The 25,963-nt window shown below is 41.6% G+C and overlaps 1 protein-coding gene across 1 annotated transcript; it reads left to right on the forward strand.

Annotated features, from left to right (window-relative positions):
* The first annotated feature begins 5,672 nt into the window (after nt 1-5,672).
* Nucleotides 5,673-6,764, forward strand: sox32 (SRY-box transcription factor 32). Its single transcript, XM_084940375.1, has 2 exons — nt 5,673-5,979; nt 6,127-6,764. The coding sequence occupies exons 1-2, from the start codon at nt 5,673-5,675 to the stop codon at nt 6,762-6,764; spliced, it is 945 nt and encodes a 314-aa protein (XP_084796501.1).
* The last annotated feature ends 19,199 nt before the right edge of the window (nt 6,765-25,963 follow it).

The raw sequence follows: 25,963 nt of genomic DNA on the forward strand, positions 1-25,963 counted from the left end.
CGATTTTATGCCACAAACCGTATGATGAGTACTACTCGGTGGCCAACATCTGACGGCCTCGTGTCCAAGCATGACCGTGGCCCGTGCTGCATGATGGAAGGAACGTGAACTGTAACAGGTGAGGGGGAAATAAGGAAAATAAGATAACTCAAAGAATGAAAACAGGAAACAGATGCCTGGTGATGTGTGTTACTTGTGAAATGGGTTGCCTAGGCCCTAGAAGGGGAGTTTGAAATTAGTCACAGGCAGCTGTATCCTGGTGTGGACGTTCAAAAGATCCCTCCCCCTCCCCCTGTTTTGGAACACAATCACAGGCAAAAAACATACATACAACCTTGCCTCTGTATGCTTTGGAGACATGAAAGCCGAATCAAGACATCATTCATATCTAATAAAACTCAATGCATCCTGATGAGATTTCTATTTTGCCCCCTGTTCGCACTCTATAAATTAAGCCTGTGCCGGAGTGTAACCTCACTGGTTGCAGCTTCATCGCATCTCTACTGAGCTCGCTATTACGCTCGTGTTTATTTTTTTGGAGTCAAAATGGCACACTCCCTATAAATAACTTGGTATTTTGCACAGATATTGTCTTGAGGGAGGCTGCCATAGAATTTGTGCTGTTATAAAAACACTTTATCAAAGGAAGCATATGCCTGTGCGTGTGTGCACCAACACAAGCTTTGTGTTTGTCTTAAACCCACCCCCTACCCCCATTGCCACCTTAGTAAATGCAGGCAGATCTTAATTATGCAAGAATAGAAAAAGGAGTGATGCAAAGTTTTCGTTAAGTGTTTAAAAAAATATATAATTTTTCAGGTGCGCTTCAGTTAAATAGTAAATTTTCACCCCGCGAGCCAAAGGTTTCACTTTGATGACTTTCCTTGTGGTTCCCTGAGTGTTTTCCTGAATCCTCAAGTATCCAATACGGCCGGTGGATACATACACAGCCGGCCCTGCCAGGAAAACCTGCCCAAATCCTTAAAGCATAATACTTTAAATAAATCACGCCACAGGAAAGAAACAGCACAATCATTGTTTATGGCAGAACTACAGCTCTTATCTTCAAAGCAGCAGATCCTTTTGAATTTGTATCAGGTCTCAGACGAGCAACAGAGAGAAAAGGAGCGAGCTAAACAATTTTTTTTTTTTTGTTATGTGCAAAGAGGCACAAACATCAGCCCTGTGAGCGTGTGGCTGCCTGAAGGTTTGCACAGAAGAATGACAAAGTGGAATCAAGTATTTTCCTCAATCAGCTGGCTAAAAAGATTTGTTTCAGACGGGCGTTTTGTGTCTGGTTTCTGCTCCAAATAATCTAATGTCTGAGTCTAACCAGTTCACACTGCTTAATTAAACATTCAGACATTGTTGTCGGTGCTGGGCACGGCAGATCAATTTGATTATCTGCTGCCTTGAATGAGCCGTTTAAGACAGACGCTGTGCATGGCTGTGTCTCGCAAGTCTCAGGCCAGTTTCAGATAATAATCAGGGCTAATTACAGTTAAATGCATCACTCCTTCTTTGCTGTGTGCCGGGCACAGGTGTGAGGCGGAGGTCTGGGATCAAGTTTGGTTTCAAACCGTGGGACAGAGGACATCCAATGTCCAAAGCTCAGCTCTCTGGAAAGTAAAAGATGTCAACTCAGTTGTGCAAATAGGGCTCTTATCAGTGTAGGATACAATTCCTAATTTACAAAGAATGGAGCTGCTTCTGCGGCGAGATCGTAGCTTCGCCTCATTAGCCAGTCTCAGTCTGAGCAGCTCTGAATGACAGACAAATGAAATGAAGTTAGAAAGCAGTTTAAGGAGGAAGGAGATAGACAGAGGAATTGGAGGCTGTGATTTAATACTGTGAACACAAGAGCACTGTTTAATTTACTCATTAGTGATTTTTTCTTACATTAATTAGTCACTTAGTGCAGAAAATAAAATAAGATTCGAAAATGCCACACACACACACACACACATACACACACAAGTCAACTGACAAGCAGAAGGCCTTTAAAAAGGCTTCCTCTAAAACATTAAATAATTTCCTCCTTTGCACTTTTTACAAGACAGTTTGTCCCATAAAAAATTATATTACTGGATTTTTATTCATGCTGTTTGTGCTTTTGCCGTACTCTCAGTTACACTGTGAAGTGCATGTCCTCTTTCATTAAAATCTTCACATTTCTAGATGCTGAAATAGCACTTTTTCTCCTTTTTCGGCACACTTGGGCGATAAAGTCTGCAGTTGCTACTTAAAGTAGTGCAGAAGTGCAGAAGTTCTTCAACTTCCGTGGCCTCACCTGGACACTCTGAACCACCCGGGCTCCCGAGTTTGTCTGAGCTGTGTTTGAAGTCTGGATGAGCTCTGCTTGTTATCTCTGCTCAGAGGTGGGGGCATCATTGTGCTCTATTAATGAGGCCACATTAAGCCTGTCTACACCAGGGGGCATGTAATCCTCTCAGCTGGCTTGACGTTGGGCCAGCCGGGCAGGGCGCTGTTTACACGGGGAGTGTGGAGGCTGACGCTCGGGACCCTGCAGGCCTCATCTGCTGTTGAATTTGCTCAAACATGCGATTGAGAAGTGAAGCTGGAGGCGGGGGAACCACTGCATAGAATGGTGTCTGAGACTTGACAGAGTATATCTCAAGCTGGCCTGCTGTGCCCATACAATACTTCAACAATGTAATATAGCTTCTCGCCGCGAAGATCACGGTCACCTGAGACAACACTATCATATCCTCTTCACACCTTCCAGCTATAAAACAATGAAGCTCTTTATGAATGAGGCACTGTAAGGAAAGTCAATGGGATGACAGTGAAGCCGAGGCAGAATACAGTGCTGCAGTGTCAGAGGTCAAGACACGGGCCTCCTGCATTGCACCTCTGTGGCTTTGATCAGATTTCTCCTTTGGACAGAAGCCTGAAGAAAGCGTCTCCATGTCAGCAAACTTAAATGACTTTATATCCATAGTACAAGAAGAGCATGGGTGTTGGAGCACCTTCAGAGACGGAAAACTAGAGCCCACAAGCGGAAAACCACAAAACCAAAACCAAATGAGTGCATGCTCCACATCTAGTAAATATCCAACCAAGGCATCGTCCAGCGTTTCCAAGACCCTGCTGACCTGTCCCTTCATAAGGTATCCCTCTGGTATTACTACAGGTCCTGACTGCACAGCTCTACCTGTGCCAGCCTGATCATCACTGATCCAAAGTGGAGAAGGAGAGGAGTGTCCCATATATGAGTTCTGTCCAATACAATGGCACATTGTGATCAGAAAGCCACAGAGAACAATCCCTATTCAGAAAGCATAGTGCCCATTCAGTGGCAGCTCGCTGCTTGTTTGGCTATGATACAATGCACTGATACCCTACTGTCACCTCATAGATTAGGATTCATTAATAAAGCCAAACATAAAGGACTTTTAACACGTTTTCAAACATTTTTCAGCAAAGGAAAGCCCTGCTGGTGGTGGGGTTTGGAGTGGGTTATACAATAAAAGGACACACACACACACAGAGAGGTTGTCTAATATTTAGCCCTCTCAGTTCGCGCTGATAGTCAGCCGAAACTAACATTATTGTATTCACGCTGCGCCATTCAAGGTAATTGATTAAATCCATTAGCGCATTTCACAGCACGTTGGAGCATGCGTCCCGCTCTACCCCGCAGATGTGGATTCAACCTATAATTCTGACAAGCTGTGAAACAAGGACACCCCCACCTCCCCCACCACCAAATCACCAGTTATTCTGACGAGTAATTCGACTTTAAATCTGACATATAACCTTCACATTTGTCATGGGTTTTTTTAAAAGTTTTTTTTATTGGTTTCTTTACCAAAGCTACATACCAGCTTATCAGTTTCGACTCTTAGTTTTATATTTGGTCGCCAATAGTGGGAACACGGTTGAAACAACTCACCTTAATCGCGTCTATTATTGAGTTTGCCTGCATGACACATTATTGAGTTTCTTAAAGATCTCCATTTCACCTGATTGACTGCGACGTTAAAACAAAGTCCAAAGCAAAAGCAAATAAAAAACCTCCTATTACGGGCTCATTTCGAGGCTCGCTGGAAAGCCCTTTAAAGTGGGGACTTGTGTTTTCTCTAATATGTGTATTCTAGCAGAAATCGCCTTAAGATCAGTGCAAACCCTTGTGTATTAACACTCTGTACTTTAAACAGCACCGTAGAACATTTACACTTTAAAGTTGCGTGTAAGTGACTCTGCTGAAGAGATAATGCAGAGCAGGTGTAGGTCTCACGGATGCACAGTATATTGCAGACTCAAAGTTGCAACTGTCTGCATAATGCACCTATTGTCTGTCTAATGTATGCCGTCAGTTGCAAAGACAGACATTCATGGAAACCGTAAAGGGGAAGCTAGCACCTGTAATGGCATCAAATTGCATTACAGAGGGAGCGCGAGCCTCCCGGGTTTCTGGGCTGGTCATTTCTATTCATTTAAAGTCACTTTTATCCCATTGTGCTTGTAAATGACTGCTGCTATCATTATAATGTCATTGCGTGGACTTAATTGGTGGCTATTTCCTTTTTTGTGTGTTATTGTAAAGAAACTGCGGTCCTGACAGTTTTCTTCGTTTACAAACTGTATAAAGTGTGAAGGAAAGCTTTAATATTCGCAGCAAATTAAATAAAATCTGTTCATGTGTGTGTATTGGAATTAAATTAGGATAAAACTTTGTGAAGAAGGTGGCACAGACAGTTTGAGCTGGAATTGGAGAGCGATGCGCCAACTGCAGTTTCTGTGCGTCTGAATGTCTGAGGATTTCAATCCACTTTTTTTCGGGGAGCCAGTCAGCCTGTTCCACTGTTTATTTCATCTTTTCGCTGAGACCGATAAGGTCAGGCTATTTCTCCTTCTTGCTGTCCCGGATAATGGCTCATCATGGGTCTTTGTGTGGGCCTATCAACGCTTTTCTCTGTGTGCGTGTTCGCAAACATTTGCGACCAGTAATCGCGTTATAAACGCGCCTTGATCACGTTTTTTTTCAGTCGTGTAAAATTAACTTTGATAAAGACAGTGGATGGCCGATAAGAGCTGAAAGACACAGTGTAATTAGTAACCAGCCTTGCCTCCTGAAAACTTTTGATGTGGGCTCATCAATTCCTTCCCTGGCCCTTAGGCACTATTGATCAAAAGGCGTGATTTGGTTTTACTAATAGGTTTAATAGGTGGGTCAGAGGAGGTGTGTCTGTTTTGTCCAGTTAAAGAGCGCAAAGCTCACTGTTTGTATCTGAGTATGTTAACAAGTCTTAAACCTTTTTTGATTATGTAGAAGATATAAAAGTGTCACGTTTTCACCTCACAAACATAAATCCTGTCCCAGTGCAGAACCTCCATTGTGTCATCTACACGTGGATAAAGACACAAATTACGTTGACTTTGAGTTTATTCCGTTTGGCAATAAAACGGGTGAAACTTTATTTTTCTAATTAGATTTAAAAAACTGTGGGGTTTAGACAGACTCTACACAGACCCCAATCTGAAGTTTCGTAAAATCGTTGATTGGGTCGCCGGGTCACAGACCCGAGAACACACCTGGAATTCACACCTTAAATCCACTCCTCCTGGCCTCCCATTGGAGGAGCGCCCACATATATCACTCTTCATCGTCAGGAGGATGACAGCCAGCAACAGAGCCATCTGCAAACATGTACTTCGGTCAGGACCCCGCAGATTTCCAGTTCTGCACGAACAACTCCGTTTCGTGCAGCGAAGAGTTGCCAATCGCAGACGGAGACCAGATGGCCCAGGTGTGTTCCCCGAATTCAGGGCCTTCCAGCCCGCTGTCGGTGAACTCGGACTCCAGCTGCACCAGCCCCGAACCCAAATCTGCTGCGGCACAGCAGAGGGTCAGGAGGCCCCTGAACGCCTTCATTATCTGGACCAAAGAGGAGCGCCGGCGACTGGCACAGCTCAACCCAGACCTGGAAAACACCGACCTGAGCAAAATACTAGGTAAAATAATAATCTGTGTCTTTTGTTTCTTAAATAACACAATATGTTTCAGATATGGCCTCAAACCAGGATTTTATTTTATTAGTCAAAGGTCAGTTTTATCAAGCTAGTCAATGTATAGAGCTCTACTGCTGTGTTATTCTGCAGGGAAAACCTGGAAAGCCATGTCCTTGGCTGAAAAACGTCCCTACATGAAGGAAGCTGAGCGTCTAAGAGTGCAGCACACCATTGACTATCCTAACTACAAGTACAGGCCACGCAGGAGGAAGCAGTTTAAGAAAAGCCCCAAGGCTCCAGAAGCATCGACACCTTCATTATGCAGCTCAGGCTTCAGACCCCCCTACAACCTCACCTACCTGCTCCAGAATCACCAGCAGCCTTTCCAAAATGCACACACCTTCCCAAACTCCTCAGCTAACTACACCCCTTGTCACAGCAGCTATGCAAACACCCCTGACTTCCCAGACCAAGCAAAAGAAGCCACAGCCCCAAATAATCCTATCATGTACTCAAACCCTCCTGCGTACGCTGCACGGGCTCAAGGGTATTTTGACCCTCAGCAGGGCCACATGCAGGAAGGTTTCTCCAGTCCTGCAGCTCCCATTGGGAATCAGAGGGAGTTCAGGGTCTATGGAGGCCCCCAGTGCCTTCCTGGGCCATCCCTGGAGTTCTACTTAGAACGGGTTAAGGCTGACATGCTGTATGATCTGGATCGCAGCGAGTTTGAACAGTACCTGGGTCCAAGCCCCCAGAGGCCCGAGTCAGTGGATCCCAGCAGTTACTAAGAGCAAAGCAGCCACATACCCAGACGCTTGCTCTCATGAAACAGTTCAGAATGGCATATTTATTTAAATTATATTCCAATTATAATACCAGATAGCATCTGGTGTCATAATATATATTACATATGTTTTTTTGTCAAGTTCTGTTCGTAGATCTTGAGTGTGTTGTCCTTCCATGTCATGTCATTAAAAATATAATGGAAATAATAATTAACAAATTCATTTTAATGATCATGTTGTTGTTGAGATCTTAAATTGAAAATGGTGATAGAAAACTATGATTATTTTTAATTAATTTAAAACTAAAATAATCAATGTCAGTAACTTGAGGAATAAATCCTGCAGATTTTGTTAAAATCCATGCTGGTTAATAAACTTTGTGCTTTTTGGCATTTTTTAATGTCTTTATTTTATTAAATAAACACAAACATTTTTGGCTTGTACATATTCTCCACTGAGCCTTTTATAATGAAGATCAAATGGTTCAATCAATCAATCTTTATTTATAAAGCACTTTTCATACAAAAATGTAGCACAAAGTGCTTTACATGGTTAAAAGCAGCCCACCCCACCCCGCCCTCCAACTCACTCCCCACACTCTCATTAACATAAACGATCATGGATACATACCCCCCCACACACACACACACACACAAACACAAACACACTTAAAGAGTAAAATTGGGCTGGGCACACATGAGCCAGGTGAGGAAACGGTTCAATGATAGTATTATTTGGCCGAGGTTTTAAAGTGGCCACGGTGTTGTTTTGCAACCTTGCAACTTTTTACTGTGAGTTTTCCTCTTTATAATTCTTAATCAGCATTTAAAGGTTAACTAAATGATTAATAATGGTTTATAAAGCACATGTAATCCTTAGTCACAGCAGAAACTGGTGTACAAGCAGATAACAAACTATTTTAAATATCTGTAACATTAAACTGTGTCAGAGCTTTACTGGCCAGCCTCTGGCAGTCTGTTGACACACTGTTTTATCTCTCTCCACATGTCTTTCATGGCTGAGTGAAGGAAGTAGGGTGGGCGGCGGGGCCATAAACTTCCCAACTTCCTGTTTCATTTTAAAACATTTCACAAAGGCTCTAAAAATATGCCCCAAAAATCGACATATCTCCAAACTCATATGACTTTGGCTGCCAAATGTTTACCCATTTAGGAAAATGTTTACTTCCCGTCCCATATTTTGTGTGTCAGAGCCTCGAGGTTGAACTCTGTGCTGGATGAATGTGAGGGGACGGAGGCCTGAAGTCTCCAACAAACAAACAAAAACATGTCCGAGACCACAAGATTGAAACCTGAAATCTCCAGAAACTAAAAGTACTTCAATAAGGAGAGATCTTTAAAAGGAATGGGCCTATCACAGCAGAACGTGATCCCAGCGGTGACAGGGATCAGGGCAGGACCCCCCAGAGTCTAGACAATGGTGGTGGAGATGAAGATGGAGGCTTAAATGGAGACTGACTGATGAGGGAGAGGCAGAGATGGGGAGGAGGTGGGTTGCATGAAGGCGTCTGCAAGAGAGAATGACAGATGTGCAGTGAGATTTAATGTACGGGAAGTGAAGGCTGATTGCTTTGAAGAAGAAAGATGATTGGACCATACCAGTGATGTCACAATCAGCTTGACAGCATGAGAAAGTGGAAGTGATGTAAAGTTAGATTAGACTTATGCATAAGCTTCATCTGTACGCATGTTACTACTTAGCACTTCTTTTCAGTGTTTCAAAACAATTATCCAACCAAAAATTATGTTTAAACTCTTGTGCTGCACCGCTTTCACATAATAAACATGTAATAGGTCACGAGGCGTCACGTGAGCCTGGTTTGGAGGGAAGAGGGATGAAAATGTTGTGTGGTTGCAGCCGTGGTTCCTCATTAAGCTTGCTACCTGGTCACTGTAGTTGTTAGACTATTGGATCACTGGCAAAACTTATTATAAGACTTTGACAGATTCTCAAGTGTTAATCATCTTGATTTGACAGGTAACTACTCACTTTGAAGACATTGAAAACATTTATTTACACGTGAAAATAGTTAACTTTTGCAAAATATTATTGCAAAAATAATATAAAGGTATCTATTTATTTTCTGCTGCCTGTAAAGGTCATTGTTGCAGAACGGATTGGAGCCTCTTCCAGCTGTGACAGGAGTGAGACACGTGAAACACGCTGGATGGACTCCCAGTTTATTTATAAAATGCTCCTCGACTCCACTGAAACTGAACTCCAAAGCAAATATATTCTTACCTGCTCCTTGAAAATGTCCTGGCTCTGAAACCTATAGTGTATTTGAGGATGTTTTTGCAGCAAAAAGCTTCAACATAGTACTAAAGGTGGCCCTAACAAGCTAAGTACAACCAATACTTCCTTACTTAAATGTGCCTGGCTAAAAGGGATCTGCATAAGGAAACATCATGAGTCAGTGAAAAGGACAAGAAATCTTAAAAGAGTTGGAAGGAAATGGATGAGCACAGAGGTCGAGGGATGGACGACCCGTTCTGGAGGAGAGAGCAGAAGAGCTGATTAGGAAAATGAAGATCTAGTGCTAGAGTCCACCCGCCACCTGAATGAGAGGAAGAAATCTGACGTCAGTTCAACTCCCATGACAATATTACAAAACAACACGGCAAGGCGAAATGCAGAAAAACACGGTAGCGCACAAACATTCGGTGCAAGAACGGTCCATTAATGCAACAATAAAATCTACCCTCAGCCTCTATTTTCCCTCTTAAGTTAACTTGAACTTGGAGCTGGTGGTGCAGCTTGTTTTTCTCAAACTTTGGCCCCTCAGCAACAATTAATGAGCAGTTGCAGGAACTTCCTGAAGGAAAAACAACTGGATGATATCAGTGTTTCAGGTGAAAATATCATCAACAATAAACAGCGGTGGAAATGTCAGATGGGCAATTCAGATATCTTTGTTAGTTTTATGAAACTTAAATATTTACAGGCCTCTGTTTTATCAGGTTTCTGATTTATTACAGTGAAAGTTGTTTTTTTTTTTAAATCATCTTTAAACCTGAACTAAAGTGAGATCATCACCTACATCGAGCTTCAATTCTCACATGTGACAATGACCGCAACGAATATGTGAAGTGTTCACAGATTACAAGAGTCTCAGGTCTGAATTTCTGGACCATCTGCAAAATATTTTATGTCATTTTCTTCCCCGGTTATTTTTGCATCTGGATTGCGCCGGTAGGCTTACAGAAGCGTACTGGGAGTTTATCACCGGTAAAGAATGTGAGGAATCTCGAAATGTCAAACATGCTGTAATTCAGCAAAAGCATTCCTCGACCATAAAATAGCATCCGCGTCAGAGATTAAATATGTAATCTCTGCATGTTCAATATTGACACAGAAATAGCTGGGGTTTATATTAAACCTAAAAAGAGATCTGTGTTCACGGACGCGTGGAATTCTTGAGATTTTGTGAGCTATAATTAGCTTTTTTCTCATCTCACCTTCTACATGGGGGTCGTCAATAGTTTCCTGCCCTCAGTGCAGTTTGGATTAAGTTGAGGCTGCTTTCTGCAGATAATGCTCATCCGAGTATTATCCTGCAGGGACGTCTGCTCTGTGCGGAGCAGAGTGAGGAAACTCAAACAGGAAGAGCCGTGAAGTGAGACACTCAACAGTTTTTTTTTAAATCCTAAAGAAATAATAAAGGCTTCATCATTTCCCCCCTCTGCAACTGCAACAACATGTAGTCCAATAACATGACATTTCAGGCAGTACAGAAGAGTTTCCAGCTGAATTTAATGTGTTTGTCTGTTCACCTCATTATGATCCAGTCTAATGAAGCCTAACTGGGCCTATCAGATTACAATAACCTCATCAGAGCAGTCCTGATAGAAGGGCTTTTCACCAGCATGTCTAACAGGTTTGCATCCTCAGTAGTTGTGCTCACAGGCAGGATCAAGACCCTGGTCACCTTCAAGTAGACCAGCACACGAGCAGGATTTACTGCAGGCCGGAAGCTGAATTCAAGAATAAAACAATAATGCTACACCTCTAACTATGCCCCTATTGTATTATACTGACAAACGACAAACAACAGAGAGAACATGTTTAAAATCTGTCTACATAAAACCAAAACGATTCTCATGAGAGGATATATACTCACCTCCCAGCTTGGTTGGAAGTCCTTTTTCCTACAGAACTAATGGCACAGATTCAGCAAGGTGCTGGAAACACTGTTAATGATGATGATAGATGCTGCAGATTTGTCCACTCCACAGTCATGACAATAATCTGCTGTTCTACCGCATTATGCATTGAGATCTGGTGACTTTGGAGGCTATTTGAGTACGCTGAACTCATTTTCATGTTCAAGAATGAGATCATTTAAGCTTTGTGACATGGTGTTTTATCCTGCAGGAGGCAGCCATCAGAAGATGGGTACACATTTGTCCAGTTCACTCCTGTCCAGTTTTGGAGAGCCCATGAGTTTTCTGTTCTTGGGCTGACAGGAGTGGCACTCAGTGTGGTCTTCTGCAGCAAGTTGAAATGTGTTATAAACCCATACCTTAATTTTAACAAGTAAATATTTGAGTTACTGTTACCTTCATATCAATTCAAAGTAGTCTGGCCACTTTCTTCTGACATCTGGCATCAAAAAGGAATTTTCACCCACAGATCTTCTGCTCACTGGATATTTTCTCTTTTTTGGATCTTTCTCTTTAAACCTTCGAAATGGTTGTGTCTCAAAAACCCCAGTAGATCAGGAGTTTCTGCAATACCAACATGCCACATTCAAAGTGTCTTCAATCATTTTTCCCCCCCATTCTTATGGCCTGTTTCACCTTCAGCAGGTCACCTTGACCGTGTCTATATGACTGAATTTACAGAGCTTCTCCCTTATCTGCCTTTAAATCCCTTGACTGATCCGATATTTGCATTAACAAGCGGTTGAACAGGTGTGCCTAATGAAAGGGCTGATGCAAGAAGTAAGTCCGAAGATACCTTTCTGTGGAAAACAGGCCCATATTTGGTTATGATGACCTCCGCCCTGTTTCCAGCCAAGATTCAGACAGTTGACTGGAAAGGCTCAAGCAGACTGAGAAGGGAGCTGCTGGGTGTGGCACTGTAACCTGCTGTGCAGATACAATACACTTAGCAAAGAAACTAATGCCTGTCAACAACACTCAGAGGATGATTAGCACAATCCTCAAACTGACCAGAAGCACGTGTGTTTATTTGTGTCTGGACTGATTTTTATATTTCTGTTAAGGTGTAACACCTCAGATGTGCATCTACTGTTCCTTCCAACTTAAAAACACATCAGATAATGTCATCAGAATGCCATGTACGTCATTTATACCATTTATTTTTTCATGAGGAAATAGCGTCACACCTTCTTCCTCAGTGTCTCCTGATGCTCCATGACTCACTGTGCAAGTATGTCCAGAGGCTTGGTTGCCAAATACACGTGCATGTTTGTGTGCGATGAGAGCGAGACACCAATTAAATGACGCAGAGCTGCCTAATGTCATGCTTTTAATTTTTCTTTTCCTATGCACATTTCGTTTTTTGCATTTCCTATTATTTAATACTGCCCTGTTTTTTTTCTCTGGAATAATAACAGAGCTGTGAGGAAGAATTACTCTACTTATATTTCCCCTTTTTTTTAAGCTCATTTACATTTTGCACGACACCTAAGTCCATAAACCTTAGTGCTACTACACCAGTCAAACTTCCACAGACCATATAGTTTAGGAGTATGACTGTAACAGGCTTATTGCTGAAACATTACAGTTTTTGTTTTAAACATGAACATGATGACTAAATGTGCATTATGCATTATCAAGGCTGAAATTTAAAGCTGCACATGTCTGCATCCCCTCCTGGAAATGAGCCATTGGAAAATAACATCATTGTTCTTGAGCTATAATTACAGTGCAAACTTTGCTAGCTAGACAAATGTAATATCAGAATGTTAACTGGTTGGATTTATAATTTGCGTTATTGTTTGTTTAAGCATAAAGGAAGTAAAAAAACAATTTTTTTTTTTCATGAGAAGACTTTTATTAGCATTATCCTGCAGAGGTTTTAGCCTTGGAAGTAAAGATTGTTTACTTGTGCACTGTTAGTTAGAAGCCGGTTAGCTGAACATGCTAGGTTGGGGCAGATAAACAGACTTTTCCATTATTTCCACTTTCATTGTTGTTTGTTTATTTTATTTCGCTGATATAGGCATGTCCTGTTTTAGTTGTTTTAAATGTGACATATTTTTCTAACATATGTGCAAGTGTGTTAAACGTGTAGAAAAATCCTGGTTTGTTCACTTATAGCACTTATATAACACGATTAGCATAATAGATACTAGTGTAGCATTGATCATGTTGTAGTAAAGTAAGATGGCAAATGCTTATGTTTGTGTTTTATGCACAAAAAAGCTGCAGGGGGGTGTTGTTTCACATTTACATGTGTTTTGTTTGCAAGCTCTTTTGCACCTGCGTAGTATTTCCACACACTGATAACGCTATATTGAACCCACTTTAAATCCACCACCTCTGTGCACTTCCTCCACCTCTCTCCAGCTTGTCAAAGGGAACCTGTAAGTTTGTGTTGAGGTGGCGTCTTTAACACCTCCGCTGATTGACTTAGCAGGGTCTAAATCCTAACAGCTCACCAGGCCCCTCAGCAGGTCGTGGACTGTGTGCACGAGGCAAGTTGGTGGCACCTGACAGCAAAGCATTGTGTGCTAAGCTGCTGCTGTAAAACTGCTTTGGTTATAATGCACTGATATCGCAGTTACAGTGGAGGGAAAGCCTCATTGTCTTCATGGCCAGAACCCCCACAAAGGGTCACAAGGCATATCTGAGAGGTCACGATTTGCAGGAAAGCAAAACATAAACAGTCATTGTAAAAAGAAAGTGCAGTCTCAGTTCTACAGTTTTACATATCAGGACATAATAAAAAGTCTTTACTGCCACATAAAAAAAACTAACCCAAAACGCTGAAGAAGTGTGTGAAAAGCTAAGAACAGCTCATTATTTAATAGCTTGTAGAACCAACTTTAGCAGCAATAACACGAAGTAATGGTTTTCTTCATTGGTCTCTCACATCTACTTAGAGGAATTTTAACCCACTTTTCGTTGCAACATTGCTTCAGTTCATTGAAGTTAAAGTAGTCATCATTGGGCTGCTCTGTGATCCAGTTTCAGCCACTTGACTCTAGAAATCTTTGGTATTCAGAGGAGTTCATGGTGGATTCGATGACAGCAAGGTTCCCAGGTCGTGTGGTGGGAAAACAAGCCCTAATCATCACCCCTACACCACTGAGTTTGACAGTTGCTATGAGGTGTTTGTGCTGATATGCTGCGTTTGGTTTTCTCAAAACGTGGTGCTGTGGCTTATGATCAAAGATTTCAACTTTGCTCTTGCTTGTCCAAAGGACTGCTATAAATCACCATTTATAACCCTTCCCAGATTGATGGGTAGCAACAATTAGTTTTCTAAGATCTTTGCTGGTGTCTTTCCTCCTTGTCATTGTGTTAACACACACCTGAATGCTCAGGCAATGTCCACACTAATACGTTTTTCTCTCCGTTTTGGCCGTCCGTCCACACTGAGGCGGCGTTTTCGGTCAAGGAAAACGCAGCGTTTTGAAAACGCTCTCCGAAAAGCACACATTTGAAAACGGCGTTTTTGCGTCGCGGTGTGGACAGCAAACCTGGAACTTTTCGAAAAACATGACACATTTTAGTCATGTGATGCAGTCATGTGACCAATTAAACTAAGCTAGCAGAGGGCATTATACAGCAGTAGTTTGTTTGCTCTCAATTTTGACTGCCCTAAAGATTAATAACAGTCTGTACATGCTTCAGATAGCTTTTCTTCAAATTCTTTCATTCTCACTTGCTTTTGCAACTTTGTACTTTTGTGTTACTCGCAGCAACAACCACCTCATTGTTAGTCCATTTAAACAACTCAGTGCTTGTTGCCGCGATGTTTCAAAGAGCTGGAAAGTAACTAAACGGCAGACAGAAATGAGGCCGGTCGAATCGTCTTGCGTTTCACACATGCGCAGGACTGGAACATAAGCGTTTTCAGACGTTTCAATGTGGACGCACAACTCTATGAAAACAACTGAAAATGCTAGTGTGGACCTCAGAGACCTGCAAGTGCATCTTATTAACAGCACCTGGCTGCTACACACCCTCTTAAACCAGTAAGGCTGTAATTAGTTTTCAAACACTGCTTTGGTTTTATTTTGTTGAAAATAAATAACAACAGGGTATAAAATGTCATGTGTTGTTGTTCATCTGAAGTTGTATTTACCTTATTTTAAAAACTGCTAGTGCTAGCTCACTACATCAAGGTATGTAAAACCTTAGATGTGACAGAGGGTGTACTCTCTTTTCAACATGACTGTAGAGTTGATTAGCTTTTGTCTTTTGGTAATCTGGTCAGAAACAAAAGGCATGAATCTGGGCTGCAAAATCAGTGTTAATGCTAGTAAATGCAACATTTTCTGCTTTGAACACAACTTTGCTTGACTAATCTGACCATGTAGGTGTCAGAATAACTGCAAAGTGTGGAAAGTTTTCTTTGCAAATATTAGCAGGAAAAAGCTGATTCAACACCCAGAGGCTGGTGAGATAAAGATAAGTCTGAGACAAAATACGTACAAGACAAGCCCAGCATGTCAGAAAAGTGGTCTTGATTCGGGCTTCAGCTCTGGCAGGTAACTCCGAGTAAACAGTTTTCGGTTTGATTGGCAGGTTATTGTTGCGTCTGCGGGGGTGCTGAGGAAGGCCGAGCCTTCTCTCAGGACGTAGCCTCACTTCCCTCGCTCAGAGGCGCTCAGGAGGAGAGCAGCACGCCTTTTAACTTTTTTTTATTTGTGCTGTGTTTGTAAAGGCCACATTCCCTGTGCTGGGCTGTGACTCGTGTTATTCTTCCTGTGCTGTTTGCCCTACTCTCAGCTGGAAGGACAGGAAAACCTGATCTGGAAAACTACTTCATGTATGTCATCGGTGATTACAGGACGGCAGCATCCGCCTGTGCCTGGTACTGGCAGCCTCATGCCCGGGTCTTCGGGACCGGGTCAGGCCTGAATAATACCGTCCCATGGGGACGATACTGCGCAACCTTCCTTGCTCAAGGCCTCACTTCTCCTTTCATGCAAGGAACTCTATGTGACCATGCAGCCCTGTTGGCGCTCTTCCTGTGGAGAAACTGGAAAGGAAGCTCCACCAGGCCACCTGAGGTGGCAAGAAACCTCTCCAACTTTCAATTTCTTGCTTTTTTCCGTTTAGTTAAAGCAAGCAGTTACACAAGATAACAGACTCTGCTCAAGCACAAACTAAGTCATGCATTTATAACCTGACTTTGTCAAAACATTTAACTTCTAAGTAGCAGATAATTTAGGTGCAAATGGCAGCTATGCAAGCAACCAAAACTTAAAAATTACAATTTAATTTCAACAGTAAATTTCATAAAAGCTGATGACTGCAACTAAAAGCAAAGACTGGTTGCTTTACCCCGTTATGCATCATAGCTATCACCATGTGTGCTAATGCTAGCTACCGTGGTTAGCAAAGTGAATCCACACGTGCTACTTCAGTGGTAAAAAAGTCTACAATAGTACTCATGAACTCACTCAAATAAACTAAACCACAGAATTTTCTGGAAAGCGTTAGCACTGTTAGCACAACAAACTGTACAAAAAGCCACTAACTTTGCATACAGCATTAAGAGGTTCCTTTTAGTGACTCACATCAGTCAAAGTTACCATTCCTCTGTTTAATGTCAAAGGGATGACTGTTAAAGAAAAAATAGCCTTCATATAACGAAGAGCCAATAGAGCTCAAAATATTTTTTAAAAATGCACTGTTAAAATAATTAATTTCTACCAGAAAAAAAAAAAGTTTCTAAAAGGTCTTCTTTGCTTATTTTATCCTTCTAGCACACACTGCCCAAACATACAAGAGTGTTTGCTATCAGATTGGGGCAGTGTCAAAAGCATTTGACACAACTGGTGTGTGGATTAATGAGTCAGCTGCAGACAAAAGTGAAGTGAACATAAAAACCCGTGTCGTTCATTGCCTGACAGTGAAACTGCCAACAAGTCATTAGTCAGCAAGTGGAAAATATGTCTGCTAATTCTTTGTCTTGAGACAGCACAACCAAAATGTATAAAATACATTACATTATTTATTCTAAATGACCCAAAACTCAACAGCAAAGTGTTTACAGAGGTCAGAGGAGAAAGTTTCATATAGATTTCTACAGCACCACAAGTCTTTTTGCACCCAGAGTTATTTCCATCTGGAAAGCTCTCAGACAAACTAATTCTTACTATCACATTGAGAATGTTAACATTGGAGTCTATGGAGTTTGACCCCCTTTGGAGACGGCCTCGACTGGACACTATAATGAAGGTTAACACTTGATTAAACCAAGTGAAATTTATGTGATATTTTTTAGGGTTAACCCTAAAACCTAACCCCCCTAACCTAACCCCTAAAACCACGTTAATGAAAGAGAGGATTGCTTGATAGCTGATAAAATACAATAAAACATGTAACACTCGCTTAAAAAAGTATCAGACGTCAACACCTACCCCAAAACTGTACTTAGTAGCATTGCTTTAGTCAACATGCTTACTTATGTTGCATGAAAAACAACAATAGGATAATAATTTTAGTTCGTATTACTTTTCACATGAGATCAGGTGGTGTTTCCGTTGCAGGGTAAAAAAAAGGAAAAGCACCTTTAGATCAGCCTTATTTCTGGCATGAGACACATATTCTAACGTCTGATCCCCTTTTCATTGCTTCCTCTTTCCTCCGCTGCCGCTTTCCCAGGCAGAGGACCCAGCAGAGCAATGCAGGGGGGATCAGGAATGACAAGGCAGTCCGGCCTCCCATTGTACGTGAGCGTTTACTCAGCATGGGAGAGCAAGGACAGTGAGCCTACAGGAATACAATAGCCTCATATTTATTTACTGCTTAGTGGCAGCCTGGGAGACCCCTCCCAACCCCCACAAGTTGCTGATAGCAACTTTACAGTAATAGACCACTAATAAATACATCAGAGGGCAAGTAGAGGCTAGACTCTCTGGCTCTGCCCTGAATGTGGAAGACTTCAGAGTTATAAAATACAGAGTTGTGAAGAAAACTGAGGCATATTTGTCATTGAATTATCTTCTCATTGACTAAATTGTGACTCAAAAAAAGCATGTGTTGGTCTTTGTATTTTTGGAAAGATGATGATGCTGCCGCCTCCGCCGCCTTTGTGCGCTTTTCACTGCTGAAAATATGGTAATATAGTCTTAACTTGATTAACCAGTTTATCGTTTGAGGAAGTTTCTTATTTATGCACTTAAACGGACAAAAGGCCTCTGCATGTGCATTTTACTGCAATAGATAGAGAGAGATATAGATAGATGTCTTGTATGCATTTAGTAATGTGCATTTGAAAAAAAAGAAGAAAGATTAAAAGGGTTTAAGCTCAATCTAACCTGAAGTGTAATGCATGTGAGTTCCAGCAGAGGGCTCCCCTCTGTTGTGCTGACCTTCCCAATAGGACTCAACAAACCAAATGTAAAACAGAGAAGCAGAGCTGCTGGTCTCAGAGAACAAAAAGACATTTTACTTAAATGTGTTTTCCATGAAAACTCTGGATAGAGAAGCAGTAATTGTGCTGATGTGAATCCAATCCATCATCTTTGGACCGAAGGTGAAAAATCAAAGATCGCATTCAGCCAAGCTGCTGTTTTCAAACACAGCCTGACAGATGCTTGACCCTCGCTTACATTTGTCTCTTCCCGTGTTTTAATCTGACTGAAAAATGCCTGTAAATCGACCAAACCGGCTTCTACTATCTGACCTACATGACCGAGACCCGAGCCTAAAAAAAAATTAATTTTCTGAGAGGCATTATGAGAGTGTGATTTATTGGTTGCCTTGTGGGTGTAATTGTAAGAGCAGAGCTGATGCTGAGTGGCTTTGATGCCACGTCCGCTCCCCTCCTCCAATCCCTTAGTTTCAGAGATTAACTCAGTCACTGGATTAAAATCTCAAAATAGAGAAATCCTTTTTAGATGAACAGGTTGATTAAAAATGAGAAAAGATGAGCGCGTGGTTGACCTGAACGGCTGATATTCTCACCTGGGAGTTCTCAAATTAAAGCTTAGCAAGTTTGCTGATTTAAAACCAAAACGTTTCAAGACGCGTCATTTTTACTTGCAGGTGAAATCCTGTTTGACCTGAAGGCAAATGAAAGGTTTTCTCTTTATCTTTAGGTTAGCCTTATTTATCTCTCACTCAGAGCTGATAATGAATTATGTGCAGATTTCTGTGGTATCACAACTTTTACTCAAAATAACTGTTTAACCTTTTGAGAAATACACTGGTGAGCTTTCTTTCTAAGAGTAAAATGAACACAAAGCTACATTCACCAGTAGCTTAGCACCAAGGCCAGAAACAAGCAGAAAATTCTTGTCTCTGTCCAAAGGTAGCAAAATGCACCTACGAGCACCTCTAAAGCTCTCGAATAGTGAAAACCATATTTAAAAAAATAGAAGTGAAAGATGAAGTCACGCATTGCTTTGTGAAATCCTGTTTTAATGATATGGCCTTTGAAATTTCACTTTTTCTGGTGCTACAGTGCTGTCTTGAAGTCTTGAACTACCTCTTATGTCTTTATATTTTGCAAGGAAAATGGGAAATAAGTGCAATTTATTGAAATATGTGCAAACATGCATGGAAATACAATATAACAGGCAAAAGCAGTGTTTGTACAATTCTAATTAGCTGGAAAGTCAATATGTGGTATGACCACCTTTATTCTTCAACACAGTCTGAACTCTCTTAGTCAGCTTTCTTGTTATTTATTTAAGTCGTCTTCAGGAATAGTTCTCCAGGCTTTTTAAAGGACATTCAAAGCTCTTCTTTGGATGTTGGCTCCTTTTTGCTCTGTTCTCTGTCAAGATGATTCCAGACTACTGCTTCAATAATGTTGAGGTCTGGAGTCTGAGTCTTTTTTTAATCCAGGTATGCTTTTACTGCAGGGTCAGTTTGTTTGGGATCATTGTCATGCTGAAAAATGACACTGATATTGCATAGCAGATCAAAATCTAACTATTTTGACAAAATCTGCAACACTGCTGGCTTAAATACAGTCGTAAACCACGACAGAGCCTCCACCGTGTTCTACAGACGGCTGTACAGACTCATGTTGTGCCTCTCTCCTGACCTCCTTCTTGCATTTTAATGGTGGTTTAAAACTAACAAAAATTCAAATTTGGATTCATCACGCCATAACCTGCTGCAGCTGATTTTCAGTCCAGTTCTTGTGTAATTTGGCATACCTCAGCCTTTTCTTCCTGTTTCCTTTTCTTAAGAATGGGCTTCTTGACAGCCACCCTTCCACCGAAGGGTGTAGAGAAATCCACCAAAGTGCCAGATGCGTCTCACGTGTCCTGCTCTTTTCTGAATTTTTTTTCATATTTCTCCAGAGCATGACATTCAGATACTGTTCATATGCTGTAAATAGTTTTTATGCCTACCACTTTTTTCCTTCCTTGGTCCTCTTCTTGTCCAGTTTCCACAATTTTCTTGACACCACACTTGACACCATTCTGAGATATGTCAAGTGTTCGACTCTCAGCTGTTTGAGAATCATTTGTTTGTACAAAAATACAGTTTTATGCCTCTCAAACTGGGTTATCTTTGGCATTTCTCATAGAGTCAACTAAAGAAATTGTTCTTTGCTAAGTTGTGTTAAAATGAAATGAAAAAAAAAGAGTGATTACAGTAAAAGGACGTGTTCATGCTGCACATATTTTGAAGCATGATTGTGCATATAATACAAACTGCATGCCTGCTCAAGCACATTTCAGTTTCAGAAACACTTGAGAGCTCTGATTTTAGGAAAAGCTGCGGTATAACATTGTATGTTTTCATATTGCTGGGTCTGGTGCTAACAGACAAAAGCTTGATGCTTGATATCGTCATCATTGTGTGGCCTGTTTGATTGCGGGAAGCAGGTGTATGTTAGCGTGGCCTTTCAGACCAAATTTAGTCATCCACTCACTTCCCCCTGGACCCCAGGTTCCCTTTGCATTTCCCAGCAGAGCACAGCTCTCTCCCCGGCCTCTCTGTGTGCATGAAACAGTGCAGAGAAAATACACCACATAGCACTGTTTCTTTTTCTTTCTTTACTTTTTTCCCCCTGCTCTGCTCCCTTTTCCTACATCTCTCATTGCCCTCATCCTCCATCTCCACAGCTCCCCTCTCTCCTTCCAGACCTAAGCTCTCTTCCTTCCTGCCCTCTCACAGCTTCCTGCTCCGGCTCTTATCACTCCAGAAAACGTGACACAGTCTCAGCCCAGTCAAACCAACGCTAACCTCTGTAATCCCCCTTTTTCCTTGGCCATCACTGCCTTAAATGGAAGTGATCCAGCCCTGGTGGGGACTAGCTGCTTACAAGGGGTGATAGGATGTCATAGAGGCCCCTTTCACCCACCTGGGCCAAATCTGTTAATGGACTTAATTACTATAAACAATATAGTCCCTACTTCACAGCCTACAGAGGAACAATAAATCTGAAGTGGCCAGGCGTGTTTTTATTTATGTATTTATTTATCTGAGAGGAAGCCGTGGGCACGCAGGGACATTATCAACTCATTCTCCTCCAAGGGGTTTTCCTCTGAGCTGAGGAAATTCTCCACTTTGATTTACTTTGAGACAAAATCTGGGATGTGGAGGTCAGGGACAGAAGATCTTCCAAGGCCACGAAGTCCACTTTTGGAGGGAAAAATATGAAAAAACATATTTGAGATGACGCATATTTAAATTTGTTTGAAAAACAACATTAATTCGTAGCATTCATCAAAGTAAAAGATTGCACTAACTAACCTATGTATCAGACTAGGTTTGGTATATTTCCTGCATTAACTCTCAGATTCAATCAGCCTATCCCAGTTTATAGGAGCATCTTGAGTAATCTTATGTGAATTGCTGCATTTGTTATTATTCTGTGACAGTGCTGCCAGATAGGGGCCTGCTAAGGCATGATAGAGTCCTTGTTTTTGTAAGGCCACAAGGCCATCTGATAAGCCTTCATGCTGCACAGCCTGCGACGATAACACATGTTTTGGATGGTATCAGGCCAAAAGAGCTGAACCTGCTGCTGCACAGAATGCAACAATAACTGCAAAGTTCAAAGTCCACTTCATGAGTACTGATCAGAATATGTGGATGCAATTTTTCAACTGCAAATAGAGTCCTCTTGGGTCTCCATTGTTCCACGCGCTGCAGCGTGTCAGCGCAGGTAGCAGGCTTTTGTTCGAATGCAGTCAGTGATGATATCAGGAGGGACTTTCCCCGAGTTTCCTGATGCGACTTTTTCCCAGGTTATCTAATCGAAGTATTCACAGGGAGGCTAATCGGCTGACATGCAATGCTAAAATGTGCTTTAGCTTTGTTTTTATGTAACTGCATCTACCACATAGCATCACTGTTAACCTTATGGCGAGTCTTAGCTTACAGATGACGCACATCGGGGCGGTAAATATGACGCTGGTGCATGCAACCGGTTAGCTTAGCTATGCAACTATAAACAAGTGGAACCAGCTAGCCTGATGCTGTATAAAGGTAATAAAATGCATAGTGTGTTTATGTGATGTTTACTTCGCCCACACCAAACCACAGCAAGCTGTGGTTTTAAATTGACTGGCTGCTGGCTGTGCATGTTACAAATCAATGTGAAGTGTTCACAGGTTGCTCTTCAGTAGGCTACGTAACCCACTGCAAAACCTCGCATTGTGCACACTATCATGTTAAGTTACTGATCTTTAGAGGTTCTAACAGGTGGGTTGTGTTACCTTTGGACCAAGCTAGGGTAGCTGTTTTCTGCCACCAGATGCTGCCAGTGGTTTCATACTCTCTGCACAAGTCTAACCTTTAAACATTCACCAATTTAGGATAGAAAGTGAAGTTTTCAAAGGCTCGCCCAACTGGATGAGTGAACTGGATAGTCAAGGCCAATGTCCACTCCTGTGTTTCCCTCAAATGTTTAAATAAGAGATTAAGAACGTCTGACTCATAGGTTCAAAGTCTAAGATTAAAATGTAGAAAACAGTTTTAGCATCAACTGTTTTTTGGGTTGCTGTTTTTTTACTTGAGAATAACTCAATAACTCACACATCTGAAATTGTAGGGTTTAGGATAATCCTCTGGTTTGGCTGTAAATCCAGTTTGATTTGGGTTTAAGCATTTAAATCAAGTGGTTAGAGTTAGGATAATCCAGTGGCTCATATTTGGGTCTAATTTTGAGTGAATTTTGCTTAAAGATGACATTCGATTTAAATGTTTGGCACAAACATGGCTAGTCCTTTGAAATCATTGGTCGAGAGTAGAACAGTTCACTTGGGGTGAGGTTAAAGTCAGATTTTGATAGTCATTTTAAACTCCAGGTTGTCAGGTTTAGCCGTTAAAACAGAACTTTAGGTTCAGGTTAACTTTCACCCTTTTTACGTAATCAGGCATAACCAAATTAAAAAGTTAAGAAAGGTTGTTATCTTTTATTTAAAAGATAACATCTTGTAATTTCTGAAAACAGTGTTTGTTTAGTGTGTGGCTAAAACTTAACTTAACCTCAAATGGGTCAGAGGACAAACTGGGGCTGCAGCTCCTCTTTGGTGCCTTATAACCTCAGTGAGCAGATATTGATGATCCAGACCATTGTGTGTAAATGAACAGAGGAGATAATCTTGATCAGGTGATTTCAGACTCTGAGAGGTTTAGTCAAACACCGGAGCTCCTTGAAGTTTAAGATAGGCCAGATATGTGAGATAATGAGCTGGTAAAGTGATCTCATGACGTAGTTTTCACAGTGACGTGCGTGGGTAAAACAGACAGGTTTCAGTGTGAAGATGCGTTCCTGGAACATGTTAATATCAGCCCTCTCAATAAGGAACATTTTAAAAAAGGTGAAGGCAAAGTTTTCACACCTGAGGTTGATATTTATTCCACTGACACCCATCCATCTGCCTCGTGATTGTTAATTAGGAAGACAGGGCATTAATTTGACAGGAGGATTGCGCTTGAGAAGAGGGGGTGGGTGGGTACGCTTTCAACCCGAAGAAACAATTTCACAGAAAATATGTGTGAATCCGATTAAAAGGTGGGCAGACTCTTCCTCTCAGTGACACTTGTTTCTATACAGCATTAGTGTAAAGGGAACAACGCAGGGAGGAAGCACTCACACACACAGTGCATTTCCTCCATAAAACCACAGCTGTGCAAAAACAACACGAGGCGCATTCCTCGGCCATTTCTGTCGCTTTTGCACAATAAAACACGACAAGGTCTGCACATTATTGTAGCTTCTGTTATGTCTGAAGTAAAGCTGATTGGGAGCTCATTTCTGTGCATAAAATCTGCATCCTTGATTGTTCAGCGACAGCATGCTTACATCAGTAACGGACATTTAAAGATGTGGGAAAGCAGTTTCAAGGAGCTCTCAACCGCGGTCCATTAAAGGAGAAGTTGCAAAGTCTGTGAGGAAGTTCCAGGCATGACTTTTGGAGTATTTGTTCTGTAATCTCCAGAAATGTCATTATTATTTCACAGCAAGAGACACACTATGAAAAGTCCCCAATTAAAAAAAAAAGTCTTATGATTTTGTTTCCACCACAGCTCAGGATTTTCTCTTATCTTCTCTTTCTGGAGTTCCCTGCGTACCTCTATTGATCCAGATTCCTACTGGCTGCGATGCCACTGATCACACATGCTATTATTGATTGACTCTGCCCACACTGGACCAACATGGCGTCCTGTTAGCACCTCGGGGGTATCAGCATTGTTGTTCCGCGGTGACGCTTTAGCGCCTCAACAAGGCAAAGGCCACACATGAAAGGATCGGGAGTGTTTGAGCAACTGAGGAATCAATTCACACTCTGATTGTCATGTACAAAGGCCTCACTGTCTCCTTTCTTCCCTCATTTCCAAAATCTGGAGAGTCTAGAGAGTCCGATCAGTAATTAACTCATCAGCTTTCATTATAAAGACGCTGATTTCAGAGTTTCAATGATATTCTGATTTAGATTTATCGGAGAATGAAAGAGCAGCGTCTTCAAACTGCATCGTCACGTCTTGAAAAACAGATTAGATGAATTGAGGGACTTCTACTGGCGGTGGGGTCAAATGCCGGTCAAGTTGCAGGGAGTAGTATTTATGTGGCTGGTGGCTGTCAGGAAAACAATAATGTGGCTTGAACATAATCTATCATTTGTTTTTTCACCAATAGTTACAAAGCAGTTCCTTATTTTGCCACACAAAGACTACAGTCAGTGTGGGGTTTATGTAAGTGTTGAAAATGACAAACAGCTCTTTGGGTGTTTGGGTATTGTTGGCACAGGAGTGGACTAGTTATTGTTTCGGAGCATTTCTAGATTAATTCAATTAATCAGGAAAAATTCTTTATTATACAGCTAAACTTCTTTTTATCGTGTGGTTCAAGTTTTTAATAAGTGGACGAAAAATAAAGGTTATTTCAGGCACACGGTCATGTGCCAAGGACAAAAAGAAAAGACGGACCCAAAATAGACGAATCTTATCAGTTTGGGAATGGTCATAGCACCAGTGGAAACAATGCAGTGGCAAGATGGGAGCTGAGCTTGACCCTAATAATGCGACTGGTCTGTCATGAAAACCTGGAGAACAGGAAGCCCGCCGTACCCCCTGTCTTCTTGGATAAAGTCATAAAAATGATAAACACTGGTTTCAATTAGACTCGGTCGGGACAATGAGCTGCACCGCTGGTGGGGAGGATTTGGGCTGGGCCAGTAAAAGTGAAGAGACGAAAGTGTCCGCTCTCCCGTGTGGCTGACCCAGCTTTTTCGTCTCAGTGAGGAAACCTGGGTTTTCCCTTTCCCCTCTTGCTAATTGTAATTCATCCATCAATCATGACATTTTATTAATAGATTTTTCTGGGATAACAAAGTGGGAATGCAGTACTTTAAAAATAAGGAAACGTCACCCGGAGAGCAAAGGGTGGCTTGAAGTTAAATGTATTTAAGTGCAATAAACTGCTCACTAGGGCATGCTTAAGTGTCTTGTTTTAATAGAAAATACAGAAGAACTTTATAATAATCAGCTCGCCGGGTTAATGATGTGTCGATCTTCGGATAAAAGTGTTTCTTCAAGAGCTGTAACATCAGTTACAGC

This window comes from Perissodus microlepis, chromosome 9 (assembly GCF_051167445.1).
Source record: "Perissodus microlepis isolate ML-2025 ecotype Zambia chromosome 9, ASM5116744v1, whole genome shotgun sequence".
NCBI lineage: Eukaryota > Metazoa > Chordata > Actinopteri > Cichliformes > Cichlidae > Perissodus > Perissodus microlepis.